The 21,291-nt window shown below is 40.4% G+C and overlaps 1 protein-coding gene across 1 annotated transcript; it reads right to left on the bottom strand.

Annotated features, from left to right (window-relative positions):
• Positions 1–387: 387 nt before the first annotated feature.
• U1-70K (U1 small nuclear ribonucleoprotein-70K) lies at positions 388–20,219 on the bottom strand. The gene is made up of 11 exons (XM_087668134.1): positions 19,917–20,219; positions 19,534–19,648; positions 3,425–3,504; positions 3,233–3,308; positions 3,074–3,138; positions 2,639–2,701; positions 1,864–1,945; positions 1,619–1,781; positions 1,452–1,535; positions 1,083–1,376; positions 388–935 (listed from the first exon to the last, which is right to left on the bottom strand). Exons 1-11 carry the CDS (start codon positions 20,013–20,015, stop codon positions 893–895), a joined length of 1,164 nt encoding a protein of 387 aa, XP_087524260.1. The 5' UTR covers positions 20,016–20,219; the 3' UTR covers positions 388–892.
• Positions 20,220–21,291: the final 1,072 nt, after the last annotated feature.

Here is a 21,291-nt window from a genome sequence, read left to right as displayed (position 1 = left end):
AAGGCTTTCCTCCGAACAAACTTTTCATTCATCAAAGCTAGCTGGCATGTACCAAGGGCTCACTTCCAAGGTTTTAACCTACCTTCAAAAGCTGATGAATTCTGCAATCTGTCAATTTGTCATGGAAAGCCCATGATATAGGAAATACAGACAGCACAGTGCATCATTTGGTCTACTTAGCAATGCGGTAGTGCACCAGCCAAACCTTCTATAAGGAATTCACACGCAGTAATTACATACTCCCTTTTAGGCAGCTACTGATGTTAAGGATCTGTGCAACATTTGAAGGATGATTGATAGGCAAGTCACACAGTCCTTACAAAACAATGCTACAAACACATTTAGAAGTGCACCTATGAGAAAAATTGGCATGTGCTTACAATGTACTTACAGGTGGCAAAGTTTAAAACCATAAAAAAGAGAAGCTACAACCTGGTAGCAGTCCCACCTTACCATACCTTCACATGAATACCCCTCTTGAATGTTTAACAAATAAAAGGGAGATACAACCTGGTAGCAATCCCACCTTCAAAATCCTTGGCAAAGGCTGACGAAGTCTTGATACAGAATCAAATCTCAATCGCAGAACTTGCTGATAACAATGATATGGTGTCTTATATACTTACTCTCAGCAAACCTTTTTGGCACCCCCTTTGAGGTCCTCCTCATGGGGGTCATCAGACTTGTCCACATAAAGACAGACTTACCCAGCAGCTTCATGGGTCTGCCCTTTTTGCAGAGGGCAGAAAGTAAGCACAAATACTTACCAGAAAATCTTTGTTCTTGCCATGTGCAAACTATTAAATTGATTCAGGCAACCTGCTGCTTTAACTCAAGACTAAGAAAGACTATTTCAGGATCAGATATTGAAGACGAACAGTTGCAATGTCACTTACTGCTTCATCTCACCTGTCATTTCATGACCTCGTCTATCTCTGCCAAGAAAAAGAAGGCCTCACTTGTGTTAGTGTAATGACCTTAATGACCAGCTATTACTGTGAATATAATCAAGTGAACACACATGCTAGTAAATAATGAAATGCAATAATTGCAAATAGATCATGTAAGGCTAACAATTTCACCTGTCCCGATCACGCTCACGTTCTCGCGAATCAGAGTGCACAACACGCTCCCTCTCTCTGTCCTTGTCTCTTTCACGGCCACGATCATGATCACGATCATGGTGTCGGTCACGGTCACGACCCCTATCGCGATCTCTGTCACGGTCTCTGTCACTCCTATGATCACGTTCACGGTCACGATCACGGTCTCTGTGCCTATCATAATCTCTTTCTCTATCTCTATCACGACCACGATCTCGCTCCCTATCGCGATCACCACGGTCACGATCACCACGGTCTCGCCTTTCCATGTCCCTGAAACCGTATAACTCTTTAAATAACACCCAAGATAGTACAAGTACAATTATCGCAAAGCACTATGCAACTTGCCTCTCATCGTGACCTCGTTCTGGTTCCCTTGGTTTTGGTTCCTCACTTCTTGAGGCTGGACCACCTGAACCAAATTGGGGTTCCCTGAGAAAGATAACTTCATATGAGTTTGGAGTACAAGTGAATCCAAATACAAAATACTTGGAGTAAAGAATAGCTGAACAAACCTTCCAGAGTACTTTTGATTCACTTCATCACCTCCAACACGGGTGGAGCCCAAACCACCACCAAGCCTTCTTGGACGCCAATTTGGGACAGTACGACCTCGCTCTACATCCACTAATACTCTCCTATTGTCAATCTTTCGCCCGTCTGCTTGTTTGTAAGCAGCTGTGAACAGCAAGATGTTTTAAGTTTTTGTAATCAAAAAAACTGCAAACTAGCCTTCAGTCGTGAGTGTAAGCATGCATACTTTTCATGTCCCGTGTATGTTGATACTCGATAAATGCATAACCCCTTGGTTTGTCCGTCTCCCTATCATGGACTAATCGCACCTACAATACACAGTAAATATACAACACTTCATCAAAAACATGAAAACCTTGGCCTCTCCACACATACAACAAAAGCCACTCTCTCTGAACACGGCATCAAGGGCACTCTGCCTTACAGCCGTGCTCACCTTGTAACGTGTGTGATTCCCCACGCAAGATCAGCACTGGGCAGCATGTTTGGGTGGTGACGATAGCAGGAAACTTCAAGCAGAGGGCTTACTGAACCTCACTTAATCCCGTCCCCTTACCAGGGATAGACTTGCAAATATAAAACTTTGTTCTTACTAATTCATCCTTATTAAATTATGTAGATGCAATATATTTAAAGAAACAGAGACAGAAATACCCAGTGAAAAAGCTGGACAAGATGCCCTATCAAAGACCATATGTCAAAGAAAGCACACTCCAGATCAATCCCCTAGCTACAAAAACATCATGAAATTTGTGGTGTTGATGCTAATAATGGAGCAAGGCCAAACGCCTCTCTGGCCAGAATGAACAATCTACTGCAAAAACTTCCATACAACAACCTGCCTCACATTGTGATAGCATGTAGAGTTTCAAGCTTGGTTGCAGTGGCAGTTACTCGGTAGTAAAAATACAAAAGCACTGATAAAATGATGACAATCATACCAACCCCCAGTCGCAGACAAAGTGATAGTTACCATAAGCTCTTCTCTGACTAATACTTACCCGCTTGATTGAGCCATACGCCTCAAACTCTCTCTTGATTTTGTGCTCCGTTGTTTCATAACTCTGCAGTGAAGGGGGAAAATGCTCAGGACTGTTAGAGAAACATTAGAGCTTACCCAAGAGAAGTTGACCACCCATGTGTAGCAAAAGCTCCAGGAGTTTCTCAAAAGCCCTGAAGGCGTTACAAGTGTCAGAATGAAAGTGACGCTTGTCTCTAACCCCCCAAAAACCTTAAAAAGGTAATATGATCACAAAGTCAAATTTGCCCTCATAACCTAGATAACATCATAACAACTACATTCCAAAAATGGTACAGGTAGCTTCTCAAACACAAAAGATGAGAATGTGTACAATATCAAACCATAAACATAAGTAAAAACCTACACTCCAACTAAACAACAATATCTCGGCTGTAAACATAACAGTAGTACTTACAACTCTTGCAACAAAAAGTGTCTTGTAAGGATCACCCTCTATATTGGGATCATTGTGCGGATTGTCTGCACAAATAGTATGAAAAAGGTATCAATGTGGGAACTGAGAGACTGCTTAATGTTTCATACATATAAAAACAAGAGAAGATCATATACTCACACTTTTCCAAATCTTCAGCAGCCTTTTCTGCACCCTTTTCTAACCGAAGAGCATGTATGCGAGCTCTGCGCTGCGCCTGCAAAAGTCTTAAACACAGTAAGCCTGAAGCACTCTCAACATGAAGACCACCAGCCTCCAAAAAGCACATAAGCCCAAAGTCTACCACAAACATGAAAAGAAGATGGCACTCACCGGAGTCTCACCCTTAGTAACTGGTGGAGCATACTCAGGGTCACCAGGCTCTGAAAAATTGCTTACAAATTGCCCAATGCCTGCACATCAACAATGATCATTCCTCTAGCAAGTAGTGTTTCGGATGCTACACAACCAGAAATATTCAATTTTAATAAAGTCAAAGTGGAACTTTTAGAAGGTTCAAAATGGATTGTGAATGAGTATCTTCAACAGCAACCACTAAGAAGTTTTGGCAATCAACAACCCAAAAATGAGACATGAGGACAAAAGAAAGGACCGATGTAATGTGAAAAGATAAAAGGCATACGTACGGCCAATGAGAAAGCCCTAGTAATAGCCAGAGGGCCAGCAAAAGAGTAAGGGACCAAACAGCTTGAATGGGTAGCTCCAAAATGTCAAAACAAACATCATGAGGCATATGCATAGACTCTAATGTTGCCCATACATTTATTGGCTAACAAGTGCACATGACAAAGAGAATCTTTGTAGGTTTACAGCATCCCCTACTAACCAAAGAAAGCTTACTTCAACAGAAAAAAGTACCAAAGCATCAAAAGATTACACCTTCTTCAAGGAAACAATGTCTTAAGTATCAATACTCATTCTGAAATCCCAAGGGTCTCTTGAACATTTGTTGGTGCATTTAATAATGCAGCGTTGAGGAGATGAGAGTGAAAACAAAAGCACCATGAAGGATCAAGATGTAGGGTATCATCAATGTCAATCCCGCAGACCGCACTCAACATGCACCATACAGAGTAAATACATCCAATCAACAAATGTGCCAGTGAAAAACATTCTCCAAAAGTTCCTCATGCAACAAGTAATCGTTTCTTCTTCTTCTTCTTCTTTATATTGACATCACCTTTGCACCTTTGGATTTCTGGCACTCAGAACACGATCACTTCCAGCTTGTTGGCCTACATCTCTCATCTTCTTTGTCATCCAACCGGAAAATATATATTTAATGGATAATTCATAACATTTCCCATTTTATAGCTTCCCAGTCCCTGATATACACCTCTAGATGGCATACTATATTGCTTCATCTTCTGTACTCTGTGCTTTTCTTTTGCAATCTGTATGCCTTGCAAGAAATCTACTGCTTGATCTTGTGTACTCTTTGCACTTTTCCTTTGCAATCTGCATGCCTTGCAAGAAATCTATGGCTAATTGCAACTTTAACCCTACCGGGACAAGGGCAACCAATGATTGTGATTGATACCCAAAAAAAAAAGAGCTATATCATGGAGCTGCTTTTAATAGGTAGCCTCAATTTGTGACAAAAACTTTGCAAAAACATATGCCTAAGCAGAGCTTCTATAATTTAGTTTTTCCCTTAGTTTCTCAATCCATCTCACGTGAATACCAAGTGATAGTGAAGCATTCAAGCATATACATAGAACATGGCCAGAATTCCATATGGAGCTTCAACATATCAAACTCAGGGATGCCCTTGACGGGAACATTCCATTATCACTGCGATCAAGCAAATGGTCAACATGGCCAGTAGTTCTTATTAAGTAAAACCTACCACCATTCATGTCTATCAGGAAGCAGAACTTAATATTGGGTTTATTGATTCCAAGTATGTGAGCAGTAATCTTATGCATATCTCTATGCTTTATGATTTGTTGATTGATAAGAGACATGAATGTAGGAAAACATCAAGTCAAAGACATTATTATCTACTCAGCTCCACTCATTGAGGATTCGCAACAATTGAGGAAAGGAATAAAGATGTTTGATATGTCTGAACATTCAGGCGCACGAAGCTTCAAGGTTCACGATATTGTAGCACGTACCATTCATGACTTTCCTAGCTTTGGATTTGCTTCAGGTAAGAGATTAAAGCTATTGATTATTAAAATATGAAAATATTGATTAGTCAATTGTAGTAACACAACACATTCTTTGCATAGGCTCATCAATCAAGGCTGTGGAGCATGTCCATCTTGTAGTGATTGGTTGCACTCAAGGTATAGCAAAATCTTGAACAAAAATCTGCATCTTTGACATTGACCATTTCTACCTCTAGGACATACATTGCGATCACAACCACACACTAGACATTTCAATGGAACGATAGTGAACAAGTAATGTCCTATACAAATGACTCCAATGGACTAGTATATAAAGTGGACAATAGAACCTCTCATTGATCCAAAAGCAAAGCTTACAAGCAAGGAGGAAGATGAAGATAATCAACAAGGAGGAGGAAAAATGTCCATGACACTACACCTATTTCAATATGATATTATATATAGCTTGGATTATTAGAAAAAAATCTACAAATAACTCATCTTCTTGACCCTTTGGTACACTCTTCAAAGCATCTTATAGGTTGAAGGATATAGAGGCAGCAAGAGCAAACCTAGTGTAACACAACTCGAAACCAACGTTATATAGTTGGCAAATTAAACAAACAAGACCACTTACTGGTAAGCTCCATGGGTACTAACAAAGGAAGAGTTGAGCACCGCCAATGAGAGGTTGAGATCCACAAGCTAATAGCTATGGTGCATAGTTATGGAACATGTTCACCATGGATGATATTCCTTTTTTTGGATTCAAGACGCATAATTGGCATAACTTCAAAAAGCACATTGACATGCAACCTGTAATGATATTAATAGGGAAGTTTGATATTGACTTCAAAAGGTGATTCATGTCTTATCATTGTCTTAAGACTTACATGCTACACATCTTACCACTTATTAATGATGCGTGTTGGATCAAGGGTGTTCAAGAAGTTTTATACCAACAAGGATTACTTGCGAGGTATATATATTCTCCTTTTGAAGATAATAGTCTTATACTTCTTTGCAATTAACGTTGATATGTATCTATAACTTACTATACTTGCTAGTTGTTAAAAGAGATCTACTCTTGTAACATACACAAAAGAAGTTGGGAGTGTAAAGAGCTTCTTTGCATGATGAAAGCCACCCTTTACAAGAATAGTAGCACTTGGCTCTGAAGGCAAATTGTGCATGTGCATTCTTGAAGCCAACAATTCCATGAGCTCTATTTCATTTGAAGACAAAGATAGAATAGGGAAAAATTCAATCCATGCACAAAAAGACAAGCATCTTGACACAAGGCATGAAGATCCACAACAAGATTTGTTGGTTGTAATGTGCGTTTTAGAGGATGAGGAAGGGAACAAGTAAGATATAATTGGTGAGGAAGACATCACAATTGAAGACAATGACTTGCCAAGGATTCACTTTGAGCAAATGTAAAAGACAACTGTAGACTTAAACAATGTACAACTCACATCTCAACATCAAATAGGGTTAGCAAAGGTGAAACTCCAAGAAGCTAGGGCTTATAATGAGGAGGCAAACTTCATAGTTGACCTTTTAACTAAGCCATAGCGGCGAATTCTTGGAGGTTCATGATGGTTGTTGACTTCACAAAAGCATAAAGAGAAAAGATAACATTCCTTACTTTGCCTTGTTTCCTTTGCCTCTTTCCTTCAAAAATTACAAACTATGGGGTTGGGTTGCACTAACCATTTGGGAGTGGAGGCTAGACTTTCAGGAGTCCTTAACCATGGCCATGGGAGCTGAAGTGAAATCCCCTTTGACCAGCCTAATCACATTTGGTTGATACCCCTCACTCTTCAAGTATCTAGTATTGTACGACACTATGGTATTGTCGAGCGAAAAAAGATGCATTGCACATTAAACCTTCATTATGACATGATAATTAATTTAGTTTCATTTGATTGAAAATAAGTGGATTTAATTGTTGAAATTATATTGTGGATTTTTATGCTAATTATTCGCCGCATAATAGAAAGATCATTAATGGCCATAAAGATAAAGATATCATTATTTTTATATTTACCAAGGAAGCACTTTGGTGCATGCAAATAATATTGTTGTTTATATGCAAACCTATTGTTTACTAGCACGTTGATGCACAAGTCTATTTGGTATTTTTGTAGCCTTCATTTGATAGCCTTTTGTTTAGGCATTTATTATGCCAAGCCAAGATATTAGGATTTGATTTAAATATTAAGATTTATTCGAAAAGGCAAGGTTATTCATGCAAGGAGCCTAAAGTGGATGCAATATCCTATTTTGAGCACAAAAGATTATGGAATACACTAAATACATACATGAGGGAGATGCTCACTTGTGCATGGGGGGAGATTGTACCCAATGTTATAACATGCTCTCTCTTGTCTCTTGTTTTCTTAATTTCCTTGTGTTCATCTCAATTTCTTTGTGTTCCATTCAATTTTGACTAAATTCTTGTTAGTCTATGGTACAAGCTTTAACGTTGGTATTAGAGCATAAGTCTAATTAGTGAGCCATCGCTGTCAACTATAGCTCTCTCACATGTATGAGAAGCCTTCATCATCACCATCATCAAGGCGCATCCACATGATGCTAACCTTTTAGCAAAAGGGGAGAAGAGCTTAATTAATAAGCCCTTAAAACTTATTCCTAAAGTCTAAAAAAGTTTATTCCAAGCATAATAGCAAGGAAACAGGAATGAGAATGGAAACAAGAGGTCTTAGTGAAATGAGAACTAGATCCTAGGGGAAACAAGAATAGGGGGGGAACAACTTCTATTGTATACATAATACATACATGTCTAAATTTATTCATTCATATATCTAAAAAAAGCTCTTCAAAAGAAACATGCACAATTTGCAAAACATGATAGTCTACTCCATAGATGATACATTAGTCAAGAAGCCTCTAGATACATGAAAGAGTCAAGAAGCCTCAAGATAGCTATACGGGGCACAAGCTGAGAGAGAGAGGGGGGCCCTATTTTTTTTTTTGGGGGGGGGGGGAGAGAGAGTAGTTGTATACCTATTTGAGTGCAACAATTGGTCCATGCATATGACTATGGAGGGCAAGGTAAAAGCCATGGTGCATGGACATCCAACATGTGTGGATTTTTCCCCTTTCCCAACAATCAACAATGAAATCCCACATTCCCCTTTGGTGGAACAACAAATGGATATTCCTCTTCATAGTTTTTTCATACATGAATCAAATGTCAAACACAAACGCATATGAAAGTATGAAACAAGTATGATTCAAACCCTAGACCTAAATCACACGTGACCCTCATTTTTAAACATAATTTTAACAAATTATGAGAAAAGTATTAAACTTACAAGCATCTTCAAGACAAACTTTGAGATAAATCATAATAGATAACATATGCTAATTTCAAAACAAAAGATACGTCCCGACTCCAGAGAACAATGCACAACTAAAATTACAATACTGAAGTCTATTTGAGTCAATATAGAAGGAACTGACATCAAGCCAACAACCTACAAGACAATCATGGACATAGAGGCATGCTAATTGCATACCAAACTGAAAACTCAAAAGAAACAACTAAAAGTAAACTATAGTGAGTTGTGACCACAGACTAGTCTATAACAAGGCTATGGGCTACAATCTATGGATACTATAGATATCAGTGACCCAACAAGCAGCAACTAGTCACTGCCAACTGATCTACTCATCATCTTCATCACTCTCAAGAGTGCAGTCTTCCTCCTCCTCCCTTTGGTGTGGACCAAGAGAACTCAAGCTAGGAACATCACTAGTGCTTGCCCCTCTCTGTGACAATGAGGCTACAATGTCCCCTTCCTCCTCTCATATCTGCTGCAATGCAAGCAATCTATCATCATCCTTCTCCTTATTGAGCATGTCCAATGTAACCTTCATCTTTCATAGCCTTTTTACTTAATTTTGTTGATGAGATGAAGATTTGCATGAATGTATACAAGCTGCTCTATACGTTTTGGAAGCACCTTATTCCTTTCCTTTGTTTGAATTAGTGAAAATGTGCTCCAATTTCTCTCACAAGGGGAGGCACAAGACCCTTGTGAAGTATCCTTACAACCAATTGTTGCAATTTGGGTACACACGGCCCAAATGTCTCCCACCATTTAACACCGTGATGCATTCTTTTCTCATTTCTTGCAAGTAGCTGAGAAAATGCACCTGATTCCGGCTTGTACATGTCCATTGCACTATATATTCACATCATATTTTCGCTTGCACCCTAGAATCACTCACTTCTTCCAAGGAATCCATTTTCTCTTATCATTCGATCAGTCACCTCATACAAAAGCCCATAGTGGCCCCTTCTCTATCAGCAAGACGAAGGATTTTAAAAATGGGCACATGAATCTTTGCAATTATTTTAGCATCATTCCAAAAACCTGCTCCCAAAACAATCTCATCTACTTCCATTCCCTTCACTATACATGAAGCTTTCTTTCTCGCCCAAGCATCACTGATCACCATCAATGCAAGCCATTGTAGCATCTCTTATCCAACAAGTTCATTAACATGATACAATGTCAATATTGTATATTTACAAGTAACAAATGTGATAACTTCATTTACTTTAGCAAGCACAGGAGCAATCGCTAAAGCACAGGAACAATCTAAGCAAGCTTCCCAATATCTTATAAAAGAAGATCCAAGCAATAGCATGTACATCTAGTAAAAAAGATGTAAGGCCAATCCTGCTCGATCAAATCACCAACCCTCACACAATTAGCTGCATTATCCATACATACTTGCACCACACAATCTGGCCTAATATCAAGGATCACATCTTTCAAGATGCCAAAGATGAACTCCCCAAACTTGTATTCTCCACTTATATCAACAGCTTTTTAAAAAATTAAACCATAAATGGATGTAGCCATAACATTTATAATAGGCTTGCACCTTGCATTTAGCCATCCATCACAAACAATGCTACATCCATATCACTTCTACTTCTCCCTAATATCAAGCATCTCATGGTCAATACATTCAATCTTCTCCACAAGGTCCTTCACGTGTAGACTATTGTATCAAGGTGGTCTATAGCTTTGACCCACATGCTCAACTGCCTTGAGCATGCCAAGAAAATGCATGCTCTTTGCTTTCCAAAATGGGATATCCTTTGCATAAAAGAAATGATGAATAGTGCTGCAAATCCCATGCTTTTGCCAAAGCACCCTATGATTTGGCCGCTTTCTTTTTTTTTCTCACATGCTCTTGACAGCTCAATTGCCCTAGCTGCCCAATAGTAACACTTGCATCTACATTGCTAGAGCCACTGACACAAGAAGCATCTCCCAAATCTAACACAGTTGCATCAATGTTTGCAGTGGAGTCTTACACTCCAACACCCACATGCAATCTGTAACATACATCCTTTGCACATTGTGGTGCTGCAGTGCACTTTTCCACACCAAGACCTGTCAATCCCAAATTATGTGCCTTTATGCATAGCAGGCCACCATCCCGAGTGTATCCACAATACTTGCATTTACATGTATTCTGCCCTTTTCCAACTGTTTTGACAACAATAACATGATCCCATTCAGCTTTCCACTTTCTTCCCATCTTAAAAAGCTAAAACCCAACACAAATTTTATGTGGACATAACATTGTTAAAGCTAAAACCCAACACACATTTTATGTAGACATAACATTGTTAGTTGTAGGCTTCAGCTTCAGCTTCAACTTTAACAGTACAGGCTGCACACTGCACAGTGCATATTGCAGTCTGCAGTCTTTGAAGCCTGAGAGAGAGAGAGAGAGAGAGTTTACAAACAGAGAGATAGGCCAATGTGAACAATGCTGCAGCCTGCACTGCTCAAACTTCAAAGGCTGAGAGAGAGAGAGAGAGAGAGATCTTACATAGTGAGGTCAGAAAGTTTGGGGCAGCAGTAGGGAGCTGTGTTTCCCACAGTTCGTGGAGTTCCCACAGGCTGATTTCAGTCATTTCCAGTCAAGAAAGCATTTTCCAGGCTGCATGGACTCAAGGGAATAGTCGTTTGGTAAAAGCGACCAGTAATCACTTGTTTTTTTTCAGTTGTAAACTTTTATATTTTTTAAAAAAACACCACCTCTGAAAAAGGGTTTTCAAACGTCTACAAATGTCTAGAAAAAATTCCGGATGCGTCTGAAAACAACTATGTTCCCCTTTGTGTTCCCTTTCACATTCCCCTCGTTTCAATGGATGTTTCCCTTGTTGGACATTCCTCCTTAAGCTCACCCCATTCCCTAGTATTTCTTAGGGGGTGAAACATGTTCACCCATTCCCAAGGCAGTGAAACGGTGTTCCCCTACTACTATGATCCCAAGCCTATTCCCCATAGTTGCCCGAAACACCCATTCTAGGCTGCCCAAAATGAAAACATTTCAGCCTTGAAACAGCTCTTCCAAAACACAAACGTTTCAGCCCCGAAACATCAGTTCCAAAAAGCATTTCGAAAGAGCTGTTTCAGGCAAGCAAGGTTTTTATCCAATTTTGGGACAAGTGCCTCATTTCGCCTCACTGTGTGCTTATTTTCACATTTTCTCCACCCTCTTTCTCAACTGATCACTCTCTTGGTTGATGTTTGCTTCCCCGCTTTCACATCTACGGCTGTCTACAGCCCTGAAACCCTACATCCCTCTTCCTTTAGTTGCTAATCCATTTCCTTTCTTGTCCACAATATTTGTAGCTCTTCTCTCAAATTTGCAGTTGTATTTTAGCGTTTCCAGCGAGAAATTCCTCTCATCTCTTCATCCTTCGCTGCCCACACTGGGTCAAGTTGGTTTTCCCCACTTTTGTTGCTAGTTTCCTCTATTTCCAGCAAGGCACACTATACAACCATGGTGAAGAATACATTTTGGAGCCACACGCGCATCATTAGCAACTAAGCTAGGGGTGGTTTGAAGTGATGGAAATGCAACTACTGCTATGTCATACACAAGGGGAGAATTACACAAGCATTACGAGGATGATTGATCTCTCCTCTTCCTCTAGCGGTCGTAGTAGTGCTCCTCCTAGTAGCTCTACAGAGGACGGGACAAAGGACATGCATTTAGATGATGATGAGTGACTCATTAGATGATAGATCATGACTCATAAACTTGTACTTTGTAGACTTGTTGTTAGTTGATCATGTTCATGGTTCATTGGCATTTGGATGAGATACCATGATCACTTGAGTCTCGACATTGATACATGATACGTCATAGTTGTATTTATGAGTCCATAAGTATTCACTAATGAGGCTTTAGGAATCCATATACCAAACACGAGAATGACGCATACAATAGTGAGTCATTGGCTGCATGGGCAGTGGCACCAACTCCTCTCTCCAACAAGAAGACCACCTAAAGAATGAAGATGACTAAATGAGGAGGAGGAACCCCTAAATAAATAGGCTCAAAATATGCTAAATATGGCAGCTGGTCAGCCAGCATTTAATGCTCGCCAACTGGCATAAAATCCCACAAACGCCACACAAAAAATCACTGAAATAATGCCTAAAATACAAACTAAAATGCCCAATTCATCTGACATGCATAAACTCACACATGAGCTGACAATCCTACTAACACCCTCTTTCAAATCATGGGTGCTCTAATATAATACAATGATAATGACTCATCATAGTCCATACAACATAGAACCACCAGAGTAGAACCATGGATACCTAAGCAGTGGGTGATGAAGCCACCACCAAGGTGCCTCGAAGAGAACCTAATGTCGATGTCAATCATACCAGTTCCTAAAAATTGATAAGAGTCATAACACATCTTTGTGTATATCAACAATGTCTTGCAATAGCATACAAGACTAACCTATCAAAAATGCCTCTCAACATACATGACCATGGATTCCCCGTCTTTGGCCAAGACAACCAAAGTGTCCCTTCATGTTAGTTGGACAAGGAGCCAATCCTGCTCTCTGTCAAAGAATCGGCCCATCATGAACCTAGATGCCAATCCCAGCTCCAAGATTTGAGCCTACCACAATGCATCAAGAATGTCCCTCTCTAGAACCTATGCAATTGTATACCAATATAGATGAGGCCCGCCGACCCCATCTCACCACTCGCTCACACTCCCTCCCTGGCACTAGAGAGTGGTCAAGAATGACCGCATCACCTAGACTAGAAAGCATCAAAGAAAGGGGCAATCAAGCCCCTCCCCTTGGTCTGAAAAAGTGGACCCCTTCCGCACCTTGGACTTCTTCTTGGCCAAAGGGTCAAAGTTGGAGTCTAAGCAAGAGGATGAATCATCCAAGGAGGTACCATCGCACTTCTTTTGCTTCTCCTTCTTCCATGAGGTTGCTAACTCCTTGTAGTCATTCCGCAAGTATCCCTTCTTACAACAGTGATAACATTGGGCCTTTAATTTCTTCCTGTCACCCCTCTAAAGCTGTAAAGACCTCACTAGAACCTCCACAATGAGATGGACACCTCCCCTATAAACACAAAGATGCCTCATGCTCAAGCAGCATCAAGGACATATGTGTGAAGCTTACAAGTGTAGATGATGTCTACGCCCTCAAAGCATTTGCCACTCCATCAAACTCGGGGGGAAGCTTGTAGAGTACTATTCCCACTAGATGTGCCTCCAAAAGGGCAGATTACATGTCTCGAAGCTGGTCCTCTACCTATGTAACACGGAGCAAAAACGACTGAATGGTGTCCTTGGGCTCAAAAGTCATCTGTTGAAGCTGTCCATAAAGGGTCACCGCACACATGGGAAAAGGTGCCTTGCACATCTAAAGCTTCGATTATATTTCTAGTGATGTCTTACAAGAGATAATCGTCAGTAGAACTTCTTTAGAAATACACCAAAGCAGAACAAAATACACACATGCACCATCCGAATCCCAAGTAACACAACTTCCTCGTGGTTGTCCTCGACAAAATCTTCGAGAAGATGAAAAGGACATTGAGGCCAAGGAATAGCTCCTCCACATACCATGTATCAAATCCACTTTTGCACAAACCAAGCTTTCAATACACCACTCCTAGTAAGATAATCAAGTCCATATAACTTGCCATTTGTAGAAGTGTACAGAGGGGCCATCCGAAGAGGAGAAAAGAAGATAGAGAATAGAAGGTATATAGAGAGAAAAGATAGCCAAACTGACAAGAAAGACTCCACAAATGAGAGTTCACATACAATGTAACCAAAAACCTGATCAAAAACAAAGGCCGACTGCTGCAAAATGAAGAAAAACTAGTCAAAAACGGCCAAGAACAATAAAAACGAACTACACAAACAGTCCCCCTACCACGGTTAGGTGTAAAAAATGAAAAATGTAGGGTGATGGAGCATTTAGTGCAGCAAACTAACAATTACAGGATGGAATCCAGGCACAGACAAAAAATGCAAATTGCTAGATTGAAAAACACAAGTCTGATCAACAAGGAGAAGAAAGACCTATAATCAACAAAAAATTTGTAGCAAGAACCTAGATCCTGCAATCTGATACCATGTTAGAAGTGGTGCAACAATGGAAGTATAGACAAGTGTTGAAATAAACTATTGAGCACAAGACAAAAGAGAAAGAAAACAAAAGAACGTTGCAAAGGAAGAGAACTCAAAGATGTGCTCGAGAAATAGAATCCATATACCAAACGCAAGAATGAAATGTACAACAGTGAGTCACTAGCTGCGTGGGCACTAGCATCAAATCCTCTCTCCAATAGGAAGACCATCTGAAGAATGATGATGATTGAATAAGGAGGAGGAGCCCCTGAATAAATAGGCCCAGAATATGCCAAGTATGGCAACTAGTCAGCCAGCATTTAATGCTCACCAACCGGCATAAAATGCCACAAAAGCCACACAAAAAAATCACTAAAATAATGTCTAAAATGCAAACTAAAATGCCCAATCCATCTGGCATGCACAGACTCATACATGAGCTGACAATCTTGCTAACACATCTCTTCTCTCGAGATTTGGTATTGGGCATTATTTTCCCATATCTTGGATTGTCTTACTTTTCTTTTAGTTGAGATGTTTTTATGATTTATTATTTCAAATCATTTACTATACCGCCTATCAGTTTATTTTTATGTCATGACTCACGTGGACTCCTATCTAGGTGGTGGTGCCTTCGCATTCTTGACTAGCACAAAAGCCATCTACTAAGGTCGAGTTTTGTGCATGTCTATGCCACCCAATCAATACTGGAGCCATCTCCCAAGATCAAGTGTTGGCAAGTCCCAACAACCTAGATGGTTGATTCTCCCTCCACTTTACCAAGTTGAGGAGTGTCATCACCCTTTGTATGGTGGATTGCTATCTTGGCGATTTTCAACTAGCATTGGAGGCTTCTCTCGAGGTTGATATTTAAGCTTACCTATGCCACTTGTCAACATTGAGCCCCTCTCTTGAGATCACATATGAGCATTGTTCCAAGAGCCTAGATGATTGATACTCCAACTCTTCCAACTAAGGGGTGTCAAGTCTACCTTCTTCATCAAGTCACATCATTCATCTTGGTTCTCATCCTACATGTTACCAACAAGATACGACTCCTTCGACATTAACATCCATGGTCAAGAGGGGGTTCCTACCCAAGTTTCGGCATTGCCTTCTTGTCCTTAGCATCAAGATACCTTCCGTGTTGTACCTATCATTTGCATTGCATGATTATCATCTCTATAAAAGAGCACTTCGATAAGTGAAAATTTTTCCACAAGGGATACTATCGAAGTGGCACATTACTGCATGAGCATTCTTATTAAGTTATTTGCAGTGTGTAGCATCACTCTATGCCTCTCCATTGAGCAAAGCACCGTGAGCACCTTGACATCGATTTCCAAGTGCACTCACCCTAGAAGTCCTCTTCACCATTACTTCATCATCGACACCCTTAAGGGTGACTTTGTGCATGCTCTTTGCTTTGTGATTTGTTAGCCAACCCTTTTCCCCTCAATGGACACTCTTTCATCGACACCCAAAAAAAGGCACCAAAATAGAACAAAATGGAAAGTTCAAAATGGTTAATGCATTGCCTTAGCATGTCCTAGTAAGTCACTAGGTAGTCACCAAGCACATTTTTTCTAATGCCTTGACCTCATGGTCACAAGTGATAATCAATTTTATAAACTTGCGGATTGCAAGCACAACCGCTTCTTTCCATCGCATGCCATATCACCTATCCCTTTCACAAGTATCGGCAATTTCTCCAAGTCCCCCCATCGCTTGTCCCTGTCTCATTTTGTGTGACTCACGACTATGCTTGACCTCACTAGAGTGGCCTCTGGGCTACCGAAGGAAGACAATCATCACCTCTAGAGTCAATCATCGCCTCTAAAGCCTTGATAGGTTCTTAGGCAACCAACGTGTACATATTGACCAATGCCCTAGCTACTTTGAAGTAAAACCTCTCGAGGTAAAACGCCGCTTTGCTTGGCAATCCCTCTTGGTTGCAAATTTGAACTTGAGAACCCTTTGTCCAATGCCTTAACCTCACTGTGATGGTTTTAAACTCACTATGGGACATAATCATCATGTCTGTAGTCTTAATACATCTTGAGCAACCAAAGTGCACCCACTGATAGATGCCATGGTTGCTTTGGGTGAGACCTCTTCCAGTAAAATGGGGCTTCAAGCTTCATTAGTGCGTTAGAGAATCAAAAACTAATTTGTACTCCGTGTGTTTCAATGTCCCACAAGCTAACTTCTCCCCACTTTTGGGCGGTTCCATCTCTATAAATAGTATGCACACTAGGACATTTGCATCCCTTGTCATGCCAATCTATCACTCCATTACTCCTACTGCTACACGCTCATTCCCAGTCATCCTCAATTGTTGTCATGGCCATCCTTCAACTACCCTTCTATCTTTGATGGACTGCATCTGTTCCCACACAATTATTGCCAATCTCCAAACCCTACAATGACTATCCTCAACTATCATCTATAAGTCTCAAGACGTCTCTTGGCTACATTTTGCCCCAATTGCTATCGTCATCAATTTTAGCATCATCTCTGACCACTTCCCTACATTTTGATGTTCGAGTTCATGTCTCACTGCTAGTCACTCTCTACATCCATTAAACAACTTCCTCAAGATCTTCAACACCTAATTCACCCTCTCTAATTGTCACCCTCCTAGTGAACCAGCTGCATTGTGGTTCAACTTAGATCCCTCTATTGTCGCCTTGCTCCTAGTGGTCCATGTTGCTTAAATTGCATCTCCTAAAAGCTATGTTTTTGTTGTTTGCCCACTGCATTAAATTCAACTCTAATTAGTGGCTTTTAGACTTGAGATCTATTTTTGGTGGACAACTAACTCTAACACCTCCCTTTGCTTGCTTCCATGATGTTTAACAACTCTTCCCTTACACATTCTATACGTATTCATTGCTATATCATTCATTATTCAACACTTTTTATTAATTCAATTATCTTCTTTCTTGTGTTTTGCATTTTTGTGTTAGAATCTTTCTTCACTATTTCAATCATGGGCATACATATAGTGTTTTCTTTTGCAAACCCTAGCATATCTCCACATGGTATCAAAGTCGACACTATTATGACGAGCACCTTGAGGCTATTTTGGAGTGCCTAGTTTGTTCTTGACTACACTATACGTCAGTATAGTAGCAACAAGGTCTCAATTTCACTTCTCTAGACTTACACCAATAGTACATATTCTAGTTCTCCCTAACCTCCAAGAGGGTTGAGGGTTGGAGGGTTCCAACTATGCCTTGAGAAAGGTTAAAGCATAGTTGGACCATCCAACTATACCTTGTGGAAGGCTAAGGCATGTCGAACTCTTGACACATGAGATGTGGGCATTTGTCTCCCATCCTATTCCCCACCCAAGACCTATAGGTTGATGAGAATTTCACAAGATCGAACTAATTTATGAAACAAAGTCAACCTTAGAGCCTTGACAATTTTTGCCTAATAGTTCAAACACATCTTGGTTAATGGAAAGGATAGCTACTATAACTTAGCAAGGACAACACAAATTGGCAACAAATTGTGACAACACTGCAAACACCTCCTTTATATCGTATCAATCTTACAACTTCTCCTTCACCAAGCCTCCAACCTTCCCTCTCACTTATTTAACTAAACCTCTTGCAAGCATGTCCTAATAGCCAAATTGCATGTAGAAGGTTGAGGCATTTGCTACATACGTCGTGCTCTCTGAATGCACGATCTTTCTTTATAACCTTCACTCCTTTCCTCCTTCCTCTACAACCTTTATTGTCATACTACTTCTCTTTTTGCCTTACACACTACCTATCCTCTAGCATGCTCTCACATTATACAATAGCTCTAAGAATGGTGTCACTAACAACCATCAACAATGGGAGTCCCATCAATCCTCCAATTGCACACATGTATGGACCTACATCCAACAAATGCTTCTTTTCCCTCTCCTATTAATTGGTTCAAGAATGAGAAAATCCAAATAGTCACAAAACCACATTTTATTTTCACTTTGCTTTCTTCTCAATCCCACTTGAGAAAACTTAAGCACCTCTTGGATGGCAAAGGTGATCGATTAATGCATAGTGGTGACATTGCAATCCACATCTCTAACCTGAACCAAGTTTTCTTTCGCATGAGATAATACAAGATTGCTCGACTAGAAAGGGGAAACAAGAACTCAAATGCATATTTGCAAGACTTTCAACACCCAAAACTCGACCATAATGACTTTACGAGTCGTATTTCTATACATGTATCATATCTAGGAATGTAATGAAATGAAACTCATTTCTTGAAATTCAAAGACGAGAGATCATGTCCATAATAGAGACAACGAGTTTTCTCCCAACAATAAAGTTTTCTATCTCATTCCCGGACCTAGGATTATCACGCCCTAGCTCTAAACCCTTAAGAGTTGGCACACCCTTTTAAGCAAATGTACCAAGCTAGAACTCACATGCAAGTGAGGAGCCCTCCTCAACAATTAACCTCAAGGGTCAAATTCATTTGCCTTCTTCGTCTCCTCATGCTAATCTAAACTAGAATAACAGCTACCTACGATATCCTAGGGTGACAACAGCACAGCCTGAATCCTTGATAAGGGAAGGTAGACTTTTGGAAACATTTGTAACAAGTAAGTATGGTAGTATACAAGAGATGAAATATTCTTGTGTACTTCTTGTGTGAATAACTGAGTCTCCCTAACAGACCAGTACCATGTTAAAAAAAAGATTACTGTGAATACATGGAGACTTGCATCTTGCGTCAGGCATACTTGCAGGAGTCAATGCACAATCGTACAGTGGCAAAACATGTTGACTAGAATAAGTCCAGACAGAATTCTCTAAATAAACTAACCTGTGTATGGAAGGCATCTGCGCTTCTCGGGTGGAGTTTTGAATTCTAGTGGTGGCCGCGGCTCAAAAAGCTTCAACAGATTTGCAGTGAGTCCTGTGGGATGACTCTGCCCTATCTGTCATCCTCAAAGAAAAGGAACGACAATGAATACGGATTCGTCTCTTATTGAAAACCACAGAAACACAAAAATCACATCATAAAAGAAAAATCATGTCAAAGCTCTGAAAGATCAGGGAACTAAAGTCCACGCTGACGTGACAAAAAGGACCTAGGGTAACAGTAACTTTGATCACTATGGAAAATCCTTTCTACATTCACTCTCCATCATGTAATATACCTTGAACTGTGAGTGGAGGTGCCAAGTGACATGTGTCGATACTCACCAGCTTAAGCTGCTGAACTGTTGCTCGATTTTGCGCCTTGGTTCGGCCAGGAGGCCCGGCCATATCCTTGCGCATGTAGACATCACCGAAGTCCCCCATCGCGCCGCTCCGAGATCGCTGCAATGCAAGAGATGATCTGTTGAAGGATGTGTAGCAGCGAGAAGCACCTCAAGGCCCGGCAGGCAGAACCCTAACAGTCGAACCCCGGTTTCTGAGAAGTCCCCCGTTCAACAGTGACTAACCCTACGATTTTCACTCCGAAGCACCAGAGCCCTTACTATCGAGTTTTCCAAGTTCTTTTAGCTTCATGTATGTGAAATATATTCACTTTCTTTAGCCTAAACTTGTTTGTGTTTATGACCTGCTTGGCCCGATCTTATTATTTGCTTGCATCATCCTTAGGCTGGTTACACACAGCCATTGCTTGTCCAATCTACGTGCCTTATTGGCAAGCACAGGAAAAGTTGACTTGGGCGATAACCGTCACCTGCTAACCCATTGGGCGGCGGACACTTTTCGTGGTCAATAAGTGTTTGTCCATCTTCCATCTGCAATCGTTTACACACCGGCCACCACCACCTATGCATCGGACACTTTTTGAATCACATGTGAATGAAGGAATGCTATGGATATTGATCATTATTGACATAATAATTATTATTTGAATACCTGATCAAACACTATCATTGATGTTAGATTTCTTTTTAATTACCAAAAAAAATTTAAAACAATTGATAAAACTAAAAGCATTACAAAACTTTTAAAAAGTGACTAATAGAACTAAAAGCATTACAAAGCTTTTAAAAAACAGCTAATAACACTAACGCAAATTGGTAATAAAAAAGAGAGCAGGGGAGTTGAACTCCTTCACCATGTTGTTGAAGCATGGCTCTACCCAGCTCTCTGGGGAAAGGTGGAAAGATAGAAATTTTATTAGCACACCACCCCTCTTTCCACCTTTCCACCTGCACTGCAAATGCTACAGAAGTTTACTCACCGTTGTCTTCATTATCAATCTCCTCTGCAAAGTCAGAATCACCAAAGACTGTTCTCACATTTGCATTCTCCCTCTCTTGAAACATGGCTTGAGCAATGTTGTCTCTTCGAGATGCCCCCCAGAATGGCTTGCCTCTGGTGTTGGCTCCACTGCTTGAGCTCTTTGTATTGCTTGAATGGTACATGTGTTAGTTAGCGTAATAACCTCTGCTAATCCATTCCTCAAACTATTTTGTTGGTCCATGTCTTGAGGAGATGCATTACTCTCTCTCAAGTTCCGTTGTCGCTTCACGTATCCATGCATCATCAAAACTATCTCCATGCACAATGCATATATTATGTAGAACAAGGCATGTTGCCACCATCTTCAGGACATTTT

Source organism: Lygodium microphyllum, chromosome 3, assembly GCF_053477565.2.
Source record: "Lygodium microphyllum isolate KBCC chromosome 3, Lygodium_microphyllum_v1.1.10, whole genome shotgun sequence".
Taxonomy (NCBI): Eukaryota; Viridiplantae; Streptophyta; class Polypodiopsida; order Schizaeales; family Lygodiaceae; genus Lygodium; species Lygodium microphyllum.
The sequence above is the reverse complement of the archived record's forward strand: the minus strand, read 5'-3'. Positions and strand labels throughout refer to the sequence as shown.